This window comes from Furipterus horrens, unplaced genomic scaffold (assembly GCF_987537825.1).
Source record: "Furipterus horrens unplaced genomic scaffold, mFurHor1.1.pri manual_scaffold_9, whole genome shotgun sequence".
In the NCBI taxonomy this organism is placed as follows: Eukaryota; Metazoa; Chordata; class Mammalia; order Chiroptera; family Furipteridae; genus Furipterus; species Furipterus horrens.
Genome location: NW_028327179.1, coordinates 9,249,079 through 9,266,226, shown reverse-complemented (window position 1 = coordinate 9,266,226; position 17,148 = coordinate 9,249,079). Strand labels below are relative to the sequence as shown.

The following is a 17,148-nucleotide window of genomic DNA, read 5'->3' as shown; positions in this document are numbered from 1 at the left end:
GACACATGGTGTAACCACCCCCAATCAGATGGCAGCCCCCAAGCCCAGCTGCCCACCCGTGGACCAATGCCTGCAGGGAGAGGGGGAGGCTGAACTTCCCACTCTCCCCCTGGTGTAGAGGGCACAAGGGGCAGACCTCTCCTCTTTGAGGAGATTCACAGGGAGCCAACAGGCTGGGGTGGGTGGAGAAGGGGTCCCACACTTGGAGGCCCTCTGGGAGCCCCCTCTTCACAGAGCAGCACCCACAGATGCATGCACTGCATACTCTTGATATCTTATGTGACTTCTGTGCCCTGCCCCTCAGAATAGAGCCCCTCCCACTGGGCCAAGGAGCCTGTGGCAGGTAGAGGACTCTCAGAAGAGCTGGGTTCACGGGCAAGAGGTCCCTTTGGCCCTTTCTTTCCTACCCACATAGGCAGCTTTCTCTCCTTGTGCCTCCGTTTCCTGGGTGGCAGGTTCCTCCTGCTTGGCTGGGAGTCACTCATGCCTACAGTCACTGAGTCCTTCCTAGGATCCACCCCACGTCTCTTCTGTGGTCCACTCACTGGGCCCCCACCCCACCTCCCCGCTGCCAGCATTTCCCTGTCACTCTTCAGGAGTGTCCCTGGCTAGCCCCAGACTGAAACCCAGCTGTCTCTGTGGCCCTTAGGGCTCCCCGTTTCAGGCCCATGGAACTTCCTTTGGGAGCAGGGAGTATTGGCTTTGCCTGAGGACCCATCACATCATCACTCAAGCCTTCTGAATCCCACCTCTGTATTTTGCTGTGACTTCACTTTTCCACTGGGGGTTGCTGTCAACCACATACCTATTTGCGGGTCTACAGGATACTGCTGTGGCCTAGAGGGACAGGAGCCCTGTAGACTGGAGACTGTCCCCCCAGAGCCTCTCAGGGAGCTCTGGAGCCCTGCTGTGCTGGCCACCATCCCTCCTGGGCCCCCATGTACTTGGGGAGAACCATGAGAGGTTCCACGGATGGGGCTCCAGCTCTGGGGGAGAGGAAAGGGCTGAGACTGGGGTTCTCTGCCCTCCACGGCTCCGGCCCGAGCGCAGGTGGCCCCCGGAGCAGATGCCTTGCTTTCTCCCCATAGGCGGCTGGCCCGGTCCACGCTGCTGCTCATCCCGCTGTTCGGAATCCACTACACGGTATTCGCCTTCTCCCCGGAGAACGTCAGCAAGAGGGAGAGGCTGGTGTTTGAGCTGGGGCTGGGCTCCTTCCAGGTACGTGGTGGGGGCAGGGTTCAAAGGGATCCAGGGCCCCGGCCCTCACCTGCTGGTCGTTCTAGAACTTCTTTAACCTGCGCTGAGCCTCTGTGTTTCCATCTCTGATGTAAAGAGTACTAGACTAGAGCGGAGCTGGGAGAGCGCTTCCTGCTGCCTACACTCTGGGCTTCTGTGAGCAGATGCACTGGTGTCTTTAGTCACTGTGCCTGGGTGTCCTGAACCAGGCCTCTTGGTGATCTACCGTCACACCCCATCCATCTCCAGCAGCTCTGGGTGCAGGCAGAGCACCCTCTAGAGACCCCTGTGTCCATGTGCTGACTCCAGCCTGCAGGTCCTGCACCCGCTTTAGTGCTACAAGTATCTTGCCCAAGTCAGGGCCCCCAGTCCAGGAGCTGGCCACAGAGTGCTGATCGATCTCAACTGGGGGACGAGCATGCGGATGTGTAAATAAATGACCCAGGGAAGGAGAGCGGGGAACTAGGGACTCTGTGCATGAACATAGGCGGGTTGTGAACAAGTGAGCAGAGGAGAATCGGTGTGACAATCCACAGTGGGGTAACGATCAGGTGGAAGCTCGAGTGGGTCGTGCAGGCAGGGCCGCTTCCCTTGATGCCCCCAGGAGACAGCACCTGTCCCCAGCCCAACTTTAAACATGTATTTGACCTTGATGGTAGGAAGTTCCTCTCTGTATCTGACTTGAGTCTCTTCCCTCCCCCAACTTTCATTCTTAGCCTGGCAAGGCTGCAAGTTATAAAGACAAAGCCCCAGCCTGGGAATCAGAGCCCAGGTTGCTGTCTCAGCACAAGAAATCTGAAAGCAAAGGACATGTGTGAAAAACGTAGTAGGGCAGCTGAATGCCTACTCTGTGTTGAGCACTTACTCATGTGGTGTGGGGCGTGCTGTGCACAGAATCCAGCCTGGGGTGAGGGTGGGGATAACAGATGGGTGCTGTCCTGGAGTGGTGTGCCCTCAGCAGGCCTGCGGGCTGGTTGGGGAGCCCAGAGAACACTCTGGGGCATTCAGGGGAGGCCTCTTGTAGGAAGAGGGATTGAGCTGGCCTTTGGGAATGGGAAGGATTTGACTAAGGAAATGTGAGTTCGAAGCCAGGTGTGTCAGTGGGAGGGGACTCTCCTCAGCCACTTGGCCCCTGTGTGGCTGTGGCCATTCTGGTGGAACAAGACTTGTCCCATATTGCCCCGGATTCCTGGGTAGCAGGTGCCCCCAATCCAAGTGACTGTGTTTTCTGCTTCCTGGTGTCACTCTTCCCTCCTGCCACCTTGCACACACCCGATGTGGAAGGTCCCTTGCTAGCATGCTCAGGTGTTTTTGTTCTCTCTCCCCAGGGCTTTGTGGTGGCTGTTCTCTACTGCTTTCTGAATGGGGAGGTAAGACCCTGGCCCTCTGGGCTTCTATGCAGGGGAGGTGGGGCTCCTGGGGAGCAGATAGCAGTGTGGCCTGCTGGCCACACAGGGTTTCTACTCTGGACCAGGGCTCTGCCAGACTTCCAGACCTTACAGGAAGGGAAGTGGCATGGTGCCAGGGTCTCCTGACAGCCCCCACCATGTGCCAGGACCTCTCCCACTTTGTCTACTGTACAGCCAAGGTCCAGCCTGTGGAGCAAAGCCCTTCCTCACTCCCCTGCCCGAAAAGCACCGCTGTAAGCGCAGACCCGCCTGGGAGGCTGTCACCGTAAGATGTACCTTAGTAACGAAGAAGTGAAAGTGAGGAAGAATAAGGCACAGGAAACAGGGCCTAGGGCTCAGGAGGCTTGATGGGCAGCGCTGCCAGACAGGGAGCTGCCCGAAGTTCAGCACCGCTCCTGGCAGGCCGCTTGCCTGCAGAACCCATCCCCTACAGAGAGGGGGCTGTGGGGCCTCGGCAGAGACCATGGGGGGAGGCCTAGAACCTCCTAGTGATGTTGCATGTCCCATGCTGTGCTCTTGGGGTCTCAGGTCTAACCTGTTAGGGTGATACATATGAGCAGAGCCCAGAACGGAGGTGCCGCGATGGGGCTGGGTGGGTGGGGTGCCTCTGCACCGGAGACAGGAGCTGTGGCACTGCGACTGGGGTCTTGGCTGTGAGGCCCCAGCAGGCTGCTCCACTGTAGCATCTAAGACATAAGAAGATTGGGCTCAGGGGTCGCTAAGACAGCCTGCAAAAGGTCAGATGAGGACAGACAGGGAGAGACAGGTGGAAGCCAGCAGGGAGAGTGGGGGGCTGGCCCAGGGCCTGCTCTGCACGTGGGAGCCGCAGCCCGAGGGGCCGGTGCTGGAGCCGTTCCCAGCGGTCCAGGCCGCGCACTGCACACGGGTGCTGGATGGGGGGTGTACAGGGGCTGAACTGAGGTTTGCCCTGCACACAGCGTGCTAAGCGCAAGTGGGCGTGTGTTCGCCAGCGGGCTGCATTGCTTAGTGGTTCTCAACCCCGATTGCACCTGGGAATCCCTGGGAAGCCTTCAGACACATGCAGGCCTTTCCCCAGGGATCCTGATTTGCTCCGGGAGGTATGGCCTGAGTGTCTGCATCTTTAAGGCTCTCCAGGTGAGTCTCATGGGCAGCCCGCTGCTGATGGTTGGCAATAGTGGGACTCCTTGCCATGATCTGTCTGTCTATCCCTGGGGCCAGCTCTTAAAAGTCCCCTGAAGGCCCCTGTGGGCTAGTTTCTGACTGTGGACATGCAGACCAGGTGCCGAGGCCCATGGGCCTGAGGAAGCCGTCGGCGGGCCTGGTCCAGACAGTGACCAGTGGGCTAGGGACTGCTGGAGGTGCCAGTCTGAAGGGCCCAGGGCAGGAGGCAGGTGGGTGAGGTCACACAGGCTGTCCCCTGCCCCTGGAGGTGACGCCTGTGCTGCTCCCGACAGGTGCAGGCGGAGATCAAGCGTAAGTGGCGAAGCTGGAAGGTGAACCGCTACTTTGCCATGGACTTCAAGCCCCGGCAGCCGTCCCTGGCCAGCAGCGGGGTGAACGGGGGCACCCAGCTCTCCATCCTGAGCAAGAGCAGCTCCCAGATCCGCATGTCCGGCCTCCCGGCTGACAACCTGGCCACCTGAGCCCCGCTGCCACCCTCCTCGCCTCCACAAACGGGCTGGGGCTGCAGGTGGGCGCCAGCCACGCATGTTGTGCCTCTTTTCTCCCTTCGGGCAGGCCCTGGGCTGCAAGCTGGGCTCCCTGAGGGGGGAGAAAGGTGCAGGCGCAGATGGGTTTCCCCCCCTCTCCACCCCCGCTCCTGTTTGGGCGTTGGCCCCACCCACCACGGACCCCTGGGCCCTGACCCCAGACATGTAAATATTCCTCAAATCTGGAAAAGTTGTCCCGTCCTGATCCCTTCGTCCAGTGTCCCTTCTCACCTCAAGCAGGTCCCAGGTCCACCCACTCCCTCTCCACCAGCCGCCACGATCACCTGAGCCTGTCATGGCAGCTGAAGACCTTGCTCTGGGGATTCGGGGGGGCCTGCCCAACAGCCTCTCAAAGTGTCTGACTCTCAGTGTGTACTCCTCGCGTCTGCTTGCCTCCTTGGGCCCTTCCCGGGCCGGGCCCGGTCCCAGAGGCCAGCCAGAGGTGCTGCGTGGGTGGCCAGTGTCCTTCAGTGAGGCCAACCGTGAAGGTCCCCCATGCTCACCCAGCACCGTGGTGTCCGGGTGCCCAGCTCCTGGGTGTCAGGGCAGTGGGGCACCTTCAGGCCCTCTTCTGATCTGAGGCTGCAGTTTGGGTGTGGGCTAAAGGTCAGGGAAAGTTCTGGTGCTTTTCATTCGGCCCGAGAAAAATTGCTGAGAGCCGGCAACGTGGATACGGTGGGGAAGGACATGGAAGGAGTTTAGAAGGACCCGCGAGAGAAGACCTTCACCACCTCCTTTACTGTGCCCCTGGCTCACGGGGGCAGGGGTTCAGCTGGTAGCCCCAGGCATCAGCTGTAGAGGTGAGACGTGGATGCCTCAGAAAAACTGCTCCCCAGCCACGCCTACCACGTAGAATCCCTAAGCCCCCCACCCCCCCCCACTCCCCCTTAAGTCAAAACCATGACTGGGATGAACCAGACACCTTCCAGTGAGGCCATTGAATCCGGAAGCACCTCGCACCTCCGTGGGCCCAAGTCCGGGGCCCAGGGCTCCTTCCCACCTCCACGCTTGCCCCACCTCCACCCCTGCCCCACCTCCACCCCATGGACGATGAGGGGCCCCAGCCACCAGCTCCTTGGGTTTGCACTCAGCTACCGAAACCTGGCTGAGGCCTCTGCCAAGACCACTCTCTGTGTGCTCTTGCCGTGGAATCACCACAGAAGGACGCCAAGGTGCCCCAGAGGAGGAGGGAAGCCGCGCCAAGCCTGTGTGCAGAAGCTGCAGATGGAAGGAGCGTGGCACCGTTGCGCCTGCCCTGGCTCCCCGCAGCCAGCCTGAGAACAACATGGGCCAGAACCGGGTTCCGGGAGGTGGAGGAAACTGCTAGGGTGCCATCGCCCCCATGTGCCATGTCAGCTCTTGGTGTTCCCGTCCAACTGTCTGTGACTTTGTTTCAGGACCATTTTCTGGAGTGCTTGCAGAGTTTGGGGAGGCGGATGTTCCCTCGCCTGGTTTTGGAAAGAGGAAGGGGCCTGGGGGCTGGTGGGGCTGCTCATTTCTGGAGAGGCCTCCAGGGCGGCTGGAGAAGGGCTTCACCATTGGTTTAGAGAAGCGTGGTCCTGGGGTCTTCGGCAAGGCCAGAGGAGGGAGGGAGCGGCCCCCCATTGCCTGGGTGCATCCACAACTAAGGGTGGCCAAGGGGTGTGCAGTGGTCCTTCCACTTGACACCTGGCCTCGTGAGACAAGTGTGTTACCCGAAGGGGTGTCCACCGGTCACCTTGCACATTGGGCCCCATTGAGGGGCCTGAGGAGCTTGGCGAGGACTGCAGGGCTGGGATTCCGAGACATAGGATCTGCCCCTGCCAGGCTCAGACCGCTGAGACTGCAGACAGAGTGCTCCCCGCCTGGGCCTCAGTTTCCCCACGTGTGAGATGAGGGGACTTCCCATGCTTCTCCAGGCTCTGTACGTCAGTCGTTCTCCAGTTCAGACCTAAAGCAGGAGACGGGCATGCACCATTACGTGCATCACCCAAGGCTTTGATGTGCATGTTTGTACATGTGTGTGGGGTGCTGTTTAGTCTTAGAAATGGAACATCTGTCTCTTTCATTTGGACACCACCGTGGAAGCTGGTGGGCCGGAGGGAAAGGTCAGGTCTGGGACAACTAGACAGGTGATGTGCAGACCCTCCTGGGCCAGGGCAGGGCACCACTGCCCACCCAGTGGTCACTTCCAGATCCCAGGAGCAGTCCCCTGAGCATGGGTCTTAGTCTTCATCCTCACCCCCACCAGCAGGTCTGCTTCACTGGGGAAGAAGAGACATTGACTTTAAATCAAGATCCTCACACAACAGCAGAAACAAAACTCACCGAGGTCCACATGCTGCTGCCTGAGCCCTGGGCCTGGGTCCCCCTGGAGGTTCCAGGTTCCGATTGGTTTGTCAGTTTGTTTTTCTCTCCGAACCAGCTCTTGCCTGTCTTGTGAGCAGATGTTCCGGCTGTATTCTGAATGTTTCAGGAGGTTAGGCAGTTGGCCTTCAGAGTCACAGGCAGTGGGGGGACAGCGTGACGTCTTCCCTCTCTGACCCTTTGTTTTCAAATCTGTAAAATGGGCAACCAGACTATATGATTTGTGCAGCCCAGTGCCCCTCAGATTCTCTGTCTAAATGCCAGTCGTCTACTGAGCATGGGCCCCGGGCAGGATGCAGTCTTTGCCTGGTCATGAAAGGATAAGAAATCACACCTAGTGAGGAGAGGCTCGGGGCCTGGGGAGTGGGTAGGCTGGAAAGTAGTGGAGATCCCGACTGCGTGTCTCTAGAAGGTCATTACCAGAAAGGGTTATACTTCTTCTCTGCAGTCCTCCAGGACAGAGCACACCCAGCAGAGGCTGAATTCTCCTTGGCATGAGGAAACCTCTCATTCTCTGTCACAAGCACGCCAGTGTGGCAGTGTCGAGAAAGTCCCCAGCCCTGCATGAGATGGAACTTCAAGTCAGGGATGCTGAGGCTGTCGGGGAGCCTGGGAGAGGTCAGAGTGTGAGATTTGCAGTGAGGTGGGGGAGTCCAGTGGGTCTGGTGGTCCCTAGCACTATGGGCTTCATGACTGTCCCCATGCCTGAGGCCAGACGACATTTTCTGTCTCAGTGACCCTCCTTGACACATCCGGGGGCCTGCAGTGATTCCTTCTCCAACCTCATCCTCTCTCCAAACTGGCTACTGTGAGGACTAAGACCAGGGGGCTGGAACCAGGCCCAAGGCTTGACATACATACACCCAAGTCCAGCATCACCCAGGAACACTGGCTCTCCCCCTTCTGACCCTTTCCTTTCCCGGAAGGAAAGCCAGGAGAGGCTTTCTCTGTTGTTCCAGGAGTGCCCTTGACCCCCTCAAGGCCACTTCAAAGTGAAAGCAGTGTGTGCTTTCTCAACATGAATTCCTACTTGAGCCCAGTGACTGCGGAAGTCTCTGGGGGACCCCTGAGCAGGGAGGGGAGGACCTGGGTTTCTCCCAGTTTTGCAACTGACTTGCTGTTTGGCCTTGACTCCTTCCCACGTATCTTTGGGGAGATTCGAAGTACTAGAGCTGGGCAGAACCTTGGAGATCTGCAGGTCAAACCTCCCCAGTGGACTGCTGGAAAAACACCGGTGGACCTGGCCCGGTGCTGCTACTGTGCTGGGACCCAGTATGCTCTACAGATACAAGTGAGGAGACAGGCCCACCAACATGTGCCCAGCCCTGCGCACCAGCCCCAGTGAGACCCTCTGTAAAGCTTCTATTCAGAATGCGTCCAGCCTTGCGCAGGGGAGGGGCCCTGGCTGAAGAAGTTGTTAGCATGCCAGAGAACAGGAGAGGTGACGGAGTCACTGATGCGGGGAGACCTGCCTGCTGCCCTGGGCTTCAGCCCTTACCCAGTGCGCCAAGGTTGAACCTCTCTGGGCCGCTGCTTTCTAATCTGACAAACGGAAGGACACGATTTGCATTCTGTCCCATGGGACAGGGATGGGGTTGAAGTGACCCTGCCTTGCGTGTGAAAGGGCTTTGGGAACCATACAGGTGTGGGCTGGTGATTAGGGTGAAGACCCCTGGAGGGTTCCTTGTGCTGTTTGTCAACTGTTTGGAGCCCTCCTGGGCTGAGTTGTGTTCCATTTGTAAAAACCACCAGCACTGGGGGTAAGAGGGAGGCCAGGCCTCTGACAGACATGATTCCAGGTTTGCCTCCATCCGCTGACTCAGTTCGCTCCTGCAGTTAGGATAAGGAGGCTTCCGTGTGGGTAATGCCCATGTCTCCCTGCCACCTCCACAGAAATCCTTTAAAGATTTGGGACATCCCTCGAGTGGGCTGAGCACCCAGTCCTCCTTTCCTTGAACTTGAGTCCTGGGATGTGTCTGCTTAGCCACATGTGTCTCGTCTTGTGTCTGTCTTCTGTAGCTTTGCTTCCGTGAGGGCTGGAGTGGGACAAGCCCTGGCACTCCAGACATGGCCCCTGGCTGGATCCCTTATGGGAGCTGGGGCAGCCTGGGTTTCCCTTCCCATGGTCAAGACCAGCTGCACAGACCTCCTGCTCCCGTTGCCACCATTAATGCTGTGCGCACAACCTTGTCTGGGACTTTATGGATGTCAAAGTGCTGTAGATGACTCAATAAATGTCTTATCATTTTTCCTGGTGGCTGTCACTTGGCAGAAGTGGAGGACAGGGAGGAAAGGAGGTGGAAGGGGCAGAAATCTGATATCCTGGGTCCTGGGGCCCTTTAGATTCCAGAGGAGAGGTCCAAAAATGGGTCCGAATGAGCTGAGAGTGAACTTGGAAAAGTGAAGTCCTGGCCTCCAAAGGACCTGTGAGGATCATGGAATGTGAGAGGGATCAAGTTCACTTGGATGTTTTGGATTCCTAGAAATGGAAGCAGCTCACCCCATAGTCTTTGCTGTCTCGTGGGCTCATATTGTTTGATTAGAGTGGCTACTGGACACCCCCAAAGTGTGCCTATGGTCAGCTTTTTATTCCAGGTTGTCGCAGGTGTGTCACCAGATGCCAGAGTCCCACCCCCTAATGCTTCTGGGTATCCAGAGCCATCAGCCCCTGCCAGACTAGATAACCAGTTCCAGGTGACCCCCATTTTTCTCGAGGTTCTATTGATTGTCACAACTCCCATTCCATTTTTATATCAGTCTAAATTTTCAGTTGCTAGCCACAGAAGAGGATTTTCAATGTTAATCAGAAGAGCTCACAGAACTCCTATGAGGCCGGGGAAGGCAGAAGGCTGCCAGAAAGCCATCTCAGGCCACGGGACAGATGCAGAGGAGGATTAAGTTTGGTCGAGGCCTCGGGCACGGAAGAAAATATTGGGCCCCTTAAAGAAAAGAGAGGGAAAATAAAAATACATGTTAACCATATTTCATGCAGCGTAGTAATGAAACCAAACTTGGTGTCATTAGAAAAAAGTGTAAAGTTGGGGTTTTGCGGGGCCCTTCAGAAGTCAGGGCCCAGGGCGTGCGCCCAGTGCACCTGCCATTAAATCCACCTCTGAACAGATGTCAAAGCTGCTGACTGCTGCTGGCCCAGCAATGTTTCTTCTGTGCGTGGGACCCAGACTCACATTTCGGGAAGCAGATACAACTGTGTGCCATTCCCACCAGCCAGTCAGATACCCCACGAGGCCTCTTTTCTCAGGTTGCTCACTTCCGATCAAAGTCTCGTGTGAACGCACTGGGGTAGCTGTGCTCTCCTGCAAGGGAAGCTGGCCACTTGCTCTGGGTTCTGTCTTGGGGAGGTCGGGCTCCGATGCCTGCAAATATTTTACGTTTAGCAGTTGTATGGCACAGTCCTGAAATGACAAATGCCCAGCACTGCAGGCCTGAGCGAGCGCAGAGCAGCTCCCTCTAGTGGTCAGGCAGACCACTCTCAAGAAGTCAAGTCCATGGGACCATAGCATGGCAGCCCTACAACCAAATGCACCCAGGTGTCTCATGGGGGTGTTCCCAGCTGGAAGGCTGGCTGGTTCTGCTGCAAACACAGGCCCGGGGGAAAGTGAGAGAAGGAAAAGCACATTTCTCTTTCGAGCCCAGCCATTTCCTGTTTCAAGAAGCCTCACACCTGCTCATTGGCCAACAGGTAATCACAGGGCCACACATTGCGGCACCCCTAACATTGGAAGGGGAGAACGGGTTCTGGCCGGCAAACAGCACCTTGTGCCATAGCCTCAAACCCCCAGACCTTTAGGGGTTCAGCTGGTGGCCCTGGGCTCATCACACCTGTGAAGAACCAGAGGTGGAGTGACCCCTGGGGGTCCCACACTACCACATTGGAACAAACCAGGGCCACAGTCTCCAACTTGAACCATAGCATCACTCTGGCGTCTTCATTCAGAACTGGCGGGACCTCTGATCCCGCCCCTAGGGAGCCACCCTGGGTTGGGGCGTGAGGGCATGTTCTTATCCCTTCCTGTTTCCCCTGTCCCTGCTCTCTCATGACTCCGTCTCCCGAGTGCCCCTGCTCTCTCATGGCTTCTACATTATTTAATCTCTTTTTAATTCGGAGGATTATCAGAGTAATGATGCAATTCACGTTTTTGTGTGTCTTGTAATTTGTCAGTTGCCCTCAAGTGAACTCAATTTAGATGCTCGTCTCCCAACTTTGTTAGACTGCCCCCTGGTGGATACGCATTGCAGCGCTCTTCTGGTCTGAAATTAGAGCGGGCTAACCCCCTGCACCACCCCCCATCCCGTACCCCACTGTCCTGGAGGCAAAGATAATGATCCGACGTGTGGAGGGACAAGGGGGCGAGTGTCCGCCATCAGCAGCCCACACCTGCAGCAGCCGGACCTTCTAACTCTCAGGATGCAGATCTGTAAAGGCAAATGCAAAGATAATGTTTTTCTCGGTCTCTGAAATAGTTGTTAACTAAATGTCTACAAAGGAGAGGCTTTGGGGTGTCAATTTTATTAGAAGGAGGATGGTAGCAAGCAGGAATGAGACTTTCGTTTACTTATTCCACGAGTACTTGCTGAGCATCTAACTTTGTTTATGGAATAATTCTTGAGTGCCTGCTATGTGCTGGGGGTTGTTCTGTCACTGGTGAGCCTCAGAGATCAGGGCCCTGTTCTCAGAAATTACATTCTAAGCAAAGAAAAGAAGAAAGGAGGTGTTTCAGACAGAGGAAAGTGTTGTGAAGAAAATTAAGCAGTTGATAAAGAGAACTGGGAGTAGGGTGGGGTGGTTGAGATAGGGCAACCTGGAAACGTCCATCCAAGATGCAGGCATTTAAGCATCTGAACATTCTGCTCCATCCCAGCCTCATTGGCCCATCCTGTGGGGATGCCTGCCAACGCCCAGGGAAGAGCATTCCAGGTAGAGGTACCAGTAAGAACAAATGCATCGCAGCATGAGGTAAATGGACCTGTCCAAGGAAGGGTGGACCCCTTTCCTAGGGCTGCCATGACAGATGGCTTAACCCACCAGGAATCAAATCTCTCACAGTTCTGGAGGCTAAACGTGTGAAAATAAGGTATTGGAGGCCTCAGGGGAGAATCTGCTGCATGCCTTCTCCTGGCTTCTAGTGTTGCTGGCGGTTCTCAGCATCCCTTGGCTTGTGGCTGCAGCACTGCAGTCTTTCCCTCAGTCACCACACGATGTTCTCCCCTTATGTCTGTCTGGGCCTCTCTGTCTTCTGCTCTTCCTATGAGGACACAAGTCACAGTGAATTGAGGACCCATCCTAATCCAGTACGACCTCATATTAATGACTAGATCAGCAAAGACCTTATTCCAAGTGGGAGCACATTGACAGGTGCCTGGAATTAGGGTCTCAATATGTCTTGGGTGGCGGGGGGAACATTTCAATGCACAGCAAAGGGCAATTAAGTTTGAAGGTTCACTGGCTGAGCTGACCTGCCACTTTGACTTGGATGGTTTGGAGGAGGTGGAGTCAGTGATGGGTTTGCGGTGCAGAAGGGGATGCCCGCCTCCTCTCACGCACAGTCCCTTCTGGGCACCACCACTGTGTTTTAGTAAAAATCACGTACCAGCCCTGATCCTCCCCGGCCCTGGCGTGGTCCTTGCATTTCTCAGGTTTCTCATGGGAAGTGATTCCTTAGATTCTATTGCCTGCGAGATCCACAACTCCCACAGCCTCAGCAGGTGAAGCTGAATGAAATTTGTTCGTGGGGGCTGGACACTGACCTCTCTCTGTCTGAACAACCTCAACTTCCCAAGAAACTGAGCGCCCACCTCAAAGCAGAAATAAGCGAAGATTCTGACAGCCAGCCACACATCCTCACGGGTGCCAGGAGACTGGTATAAAACGATCTTTTACATCTAGTCTGACCCAAATCCCTGGGGATGTGGGAGTGAAGTCCCAGCTTTAGTCAAGCCTCCACTAACTCAGTGGGAATGGTCTTCATTCTGGCCCCCAGGGCTTTCTCTCGGCCCACCCACTCAGTCATCCTCTTTCCCTTCAGAAGGCCGGCGCCCCCCAGTCTGTTCTATTCTTGCCACTTCCCCAGCCCCACCAGCTCCTTCCTCTCTACCCTTGGTCTAGACTCAGGCATGACTTGGCGGTCAGGGTTTTTCTTGAGCTGATACTCCCTTGGTGCCCCGGTCTTTGGAGTTTCCCTGATACTTGGAAATCATATTTGGTTTTCCTTTTTGGGGGTTCTTATTTATTTATTTATTTATTTACTTGCTTATTTTAAAGAGAGGAGAAGGGAGGGAAAAAGAGAGGGAGAGAAACATCAATGTGTGAGAGAAATATCAATCATTTGTCTATCTCACGCCCCCAAATGGGGACATACGTGGTTTTCTCTTCAATGCTCTTCTCTTTAGACAGCTGCTGCATGGGAAAAGCATCCATTCCTGTGTATTAAGCCATGACCTCAGTTGATAATCCCAACTTCGTCTCCAGGCACAATTTATTGGCTTAGACGAGTATATGCAGTAAGTACCATGGAGAGAGGCAAGTGAATTTCGCTTCCAGCACCACAGACAGTTCCAAGATACTGCACCTGCTGGAGCCCAGGATCTTGGTGTGGCCACTGCCTCTGACGCAAACCAAGGCAAATCCAGCTTAAGTAGGTTCGGAGACTCATTTAATTTTGGAGGGTGTCCTCTTTAATAAAAATGCAAATATTTACATTCAAGATTAGTATGAGAACAAGGGTTTCTTCAGAATGAGAAAAGTTGACAACCATTGTACGTGTTATAAAATACAGAAAAATAGCATATTTGTATTAATGATGACACTTTTTCCCTGGCCCTGTACATGTCCAGCTTTGTTTCCCCACCTCTACTCTGACCCTAGGACATTTTCATATTACGATGTGATCTCTGGCCCTCTGCCTTTGTACGTCGTGCTGGGTGACGTACAGGAGTATTCCTGCCTGGAGAGTAATAATGAAGCAACAGTACAATAGTTATTTGTAACCCAAACTGAGAGTATCTCTAAGGTAACTTTCCTTCTCGCTGGATCTCCAGAATGTTCAAGGTCAGTTTCGACACTACCTGACACGTGAGATGCTGTTAAGTTTTCAGTGCTTGCAACATATAGCATCCTGGCTGTTAAGAGGCATCTGGTATAGTTCGCGGAGGGTCTGCTAAGTAAACTTTTCCAGGAGAATTCACTCTGGAGCCTGAGTGCTCAGGAGCAAAAAGGATAAGAAAAGAAAGAAGAAACATAAGAAACAGCAAAAGTAGTATTAGCGAAGATTTCTTCACTTCCTTCTGGAAATCTTTCCATGAGCCTCTGAGGATTTATTATAAAACTCATGCACATCTAGTAAGTTCTATGTGCTCTGATGCCTGGGATGAAAACTGAGTTAAGGATACAATTATTTTTTTTTTTTTTTTTTTGCAAAGAAGTCCTTCCACTGGAATGAAAGGGGTATGGCAGAAAGGATGAGGCTGAAGATGGAATGAATTATATCTTGAAGCAACTTTAAGGAAACTGCATCTTATACGACTCACTCAGGCCACCAAAATGTCAGAGGCAGCCCTGGCCTCAGGATGCCCACATCGGAGACTTTGATCGGAACCCCAGCCTGGCTGGATCCTCTCACGTGGATAGAACCACACACACTGAGTTCTGAGGAAAGGTGGGACCCCTCTGTTGGTCTGCGTGAGACCCCGGCTGCCTAAGTCTCCCAGTGACGCCATAGCCACAGGGAAGGCCACCTGCAAGGAAGATAGGTCTCCTGGGCTCTGTAAAGGGCCTGGCTGGTGGCCCAGCCTCCTCCTTCATTTACATCTCAAGCACAGAAATACTTCAAACAGGTCATGACACAAACAGACATTTAATGTGAATGGCAAGCTGGTGAGGCAGCAGAAAATGTAAAATGCCCCAGGAGTTGGGAGCAAATTCTACCCCCAGTCAAAATGTGTCTAGGCAAGTTCCCAATCTTGATCTCTGGCAGGAAAATCAGGGCATGGGTCTGCACGGCCCTCTGCTGGTCATTCCGGAAAACCACAGGAGCTCCTGGTTTCCATGGAATGACTCATCCACGAGTTAATGATGGGCAAGAGCAAGTTAAAATATTTACTATAATTAATCCCAGGAGGAAGAATTTAGCTCTTAAATTGTTTATGGAGAAAATGTGGCCTAGAGAGGATTTCACAGTGAATTTCCCTTTGCGTTTCCTGTAGATAAAAAGCACACTTACTCTCCCTGCCCTGATTTCAAAATAAGGACGTCCAAACCTGTAGACAATTGTGAGACTTTATTTGAGCCAAACTGACAACATGCCCTGGAGCAAGATCTCAAATGCTCCTGAGAATGACTGTTTTGCAGTGTTTTTCATACATTTGGACTTAAGGAGGGAATAAAGAAGATGTCTTGAAGGTAGGGATTGGATCCCAGGATAATCAACAAGACTATGTGCTTCCTAGAGGGTGGTGACATCTTGACAGGTCCGGAAAAGAGAATTACTGCCTGTGTTTCAAAGGCGTGTCAACCTAGATGCGCAAGAACAACGGATAGGGCTTCCTTAAAAGCTTTTTACTAAAAAAGTTATAGGCCTGAGGTGTGGCTGCCCACCGTGGCCCCCCAGTAAGCAATTTCTGATTGGCTCATGGAAATGGTGGGCCATTGAGGGGATGGGGCAATACCATAGGACCCTGTGAGGTTGCTTTCGGGCACTAAACTTATACGTACCCCACCTTTCATCTGCACTGATCAAAATTTTTTTCTGAAGGCCACATAGATGTAAAAAACATATACTTGGTGTCATTCAAGTAGTGAATGTGTGTCTAAGAACTTGCACACTTCATTGTAACACAAATGTACTCATCCACCCACTCATTCATTCTGCAGATTTTCACACACATGTTTGCTCTGACCTCCCTCCCCTGTTCCTGGAGACAGGAAGGGGAAAGAGACAAGGATCTTGACCCTGGAGAGCTAACATGGCTATTCTGATACCAGACAAAACAGACATGATTGTATAAAAATAAAGGGATAAAATAACGATACATGTTATGACATGGATGAACCTTGAAAACATTGTTTAGTGAAAGAACAGTCACAAAAGGCCGCATACAATATGGTTTCTCCAAATGAAATATTCCAATAGGGGAAATCTGTCAGGAATATATAACAATTATAAACATGTATGTACCTAATAAGAGAACACCAAACTTGGCACATGAAGCAAAATGACAGAAATGCAGGGAGAAATAGATAATTCAACAATCTTACTTGGAGGCTTCAATATTTCACTTTCAATAATGACTAGAACAACTAGACAGAAGATCAGTAAGGAAATAGAAGACTTAGACAGCACCATAAACCAAACTAGATCTAACAACATCTATGGAACATTTCATCCACCCACTCAGCAAAAGAATATACATTCTTCTCAAGTACACATGGATCATTCTCCAGGATAGACAATATGCAAGGCCCTAATGTAAACCTCAGTAAATTTAAAAAGATAGATATAATACAAAATATGCTCTCCAGCCACAATGGGATAAAATGAGAAATCAGTAGCAGGAAAAAATCAGGAAACTCACAAATTTATGGAAATTCAATAACATTTTCCTAAGTATCCTATGGGCCAAAGAAGAAATCAAAAGAGAAAATCAGAAACAACTTTGAGGTGAATAAAAATGAAGATACAACATGCCAAAAACTTGCAGGATGCAGCTAAAGCTGTACTTAGTGGAGGATTTATAGCTTTTAAGTGCCTGTATAAGGAAAAATAAAGATTAAAAAAACTTATACATGAATGTTTATAGCAGTGTTATTCATAATAGCCAAAAGATGGAAACATCTCAGATATTCATCAATTGATGAATAAACAAATGTGGTCTATCCATACAATACAATATTACTTGGATGTAAAAAGGATAAAATAATGATACATACTATGACATGGATGAACCTTGAAAACATTGTTAAGTGAAAGAAGCCAGTCACAAAAGGCCGCATGCATACAATATTGTTTCTCCAAATGAAATATTCCAATCGGGGAAATCTCTGGAGGTAGAAAGTAGATTAGTGGTTATGTAGGGCTGGGGGTGTTGCAGGGGATAGAGGAATGATAGCTGTAAACATTAAAGTTCAGTTTTCTTATCTTTATCCAGAGTAAACTGTACTTGTTTTTATGTAAACGAATGCTCATAGAATAGATCCTGTCTTTTATATTTCATCTGCCTTCAACATTTTAAATATTTTACCCTGGCCTTTATAATTAGCTATTTTAAAAGGCCATATTCATGAACGTACTAGTATTTAGGTAATAAATCTCCCTATCCTGTGTAAAAAATTGTCAAACTGTTTCCCAGAGGGGCTGTGCCCTTTTGTGTAGCCTCGGGCAATGTTGAGAGTGGCCGTTGCTCTGGATCCTGGCCAGCACTGCGTGTTGTGAGTCTTTTTTAAGGCTTTCTGA

The 17,148-nt window shown here is 52.5% G+C and overlaps 1 protein-coding gene across 7 annotated transcripts in view; it reads left to right on the top strand.

Annotated features, from left to right (window-relative positions):
• Positions 1-4,461, top strand: part of ADCYAP1R1 (ADCYAP receptor type I) — a 48,092-nt gene extending 43,631 nt beyond the window's left edge. For 6 of the 7 annotated variants that reach the window (XM_090287046.1, XM_090287045.1, XM_090287049.1 and 3 more), the window contains 3 exons: positions 1,089-1,218; positions 2,565-2,606; positions 4,082-4,461. In XM_090287046.1, the coding sequence (XP_090143172.1) occupies positions 1,089-1,218; positions 2,565-2,606; positions 4,082-4,270 (361 nt within the window). In that variant the 3' untranslated portion in view covers positions 4,271-4,461. Of the gene's footprint in view, positions 1-1,088; positions 1,219-2,564; positions 2,607-4,081 lie in introns of those variants that run through there. The other variant, XM_090287048.1, reaches the window with a different exon arrangement.
• The last annotated feature ends 12,687 nt before the right edge of the window (positions 4,462-17,148 follow it).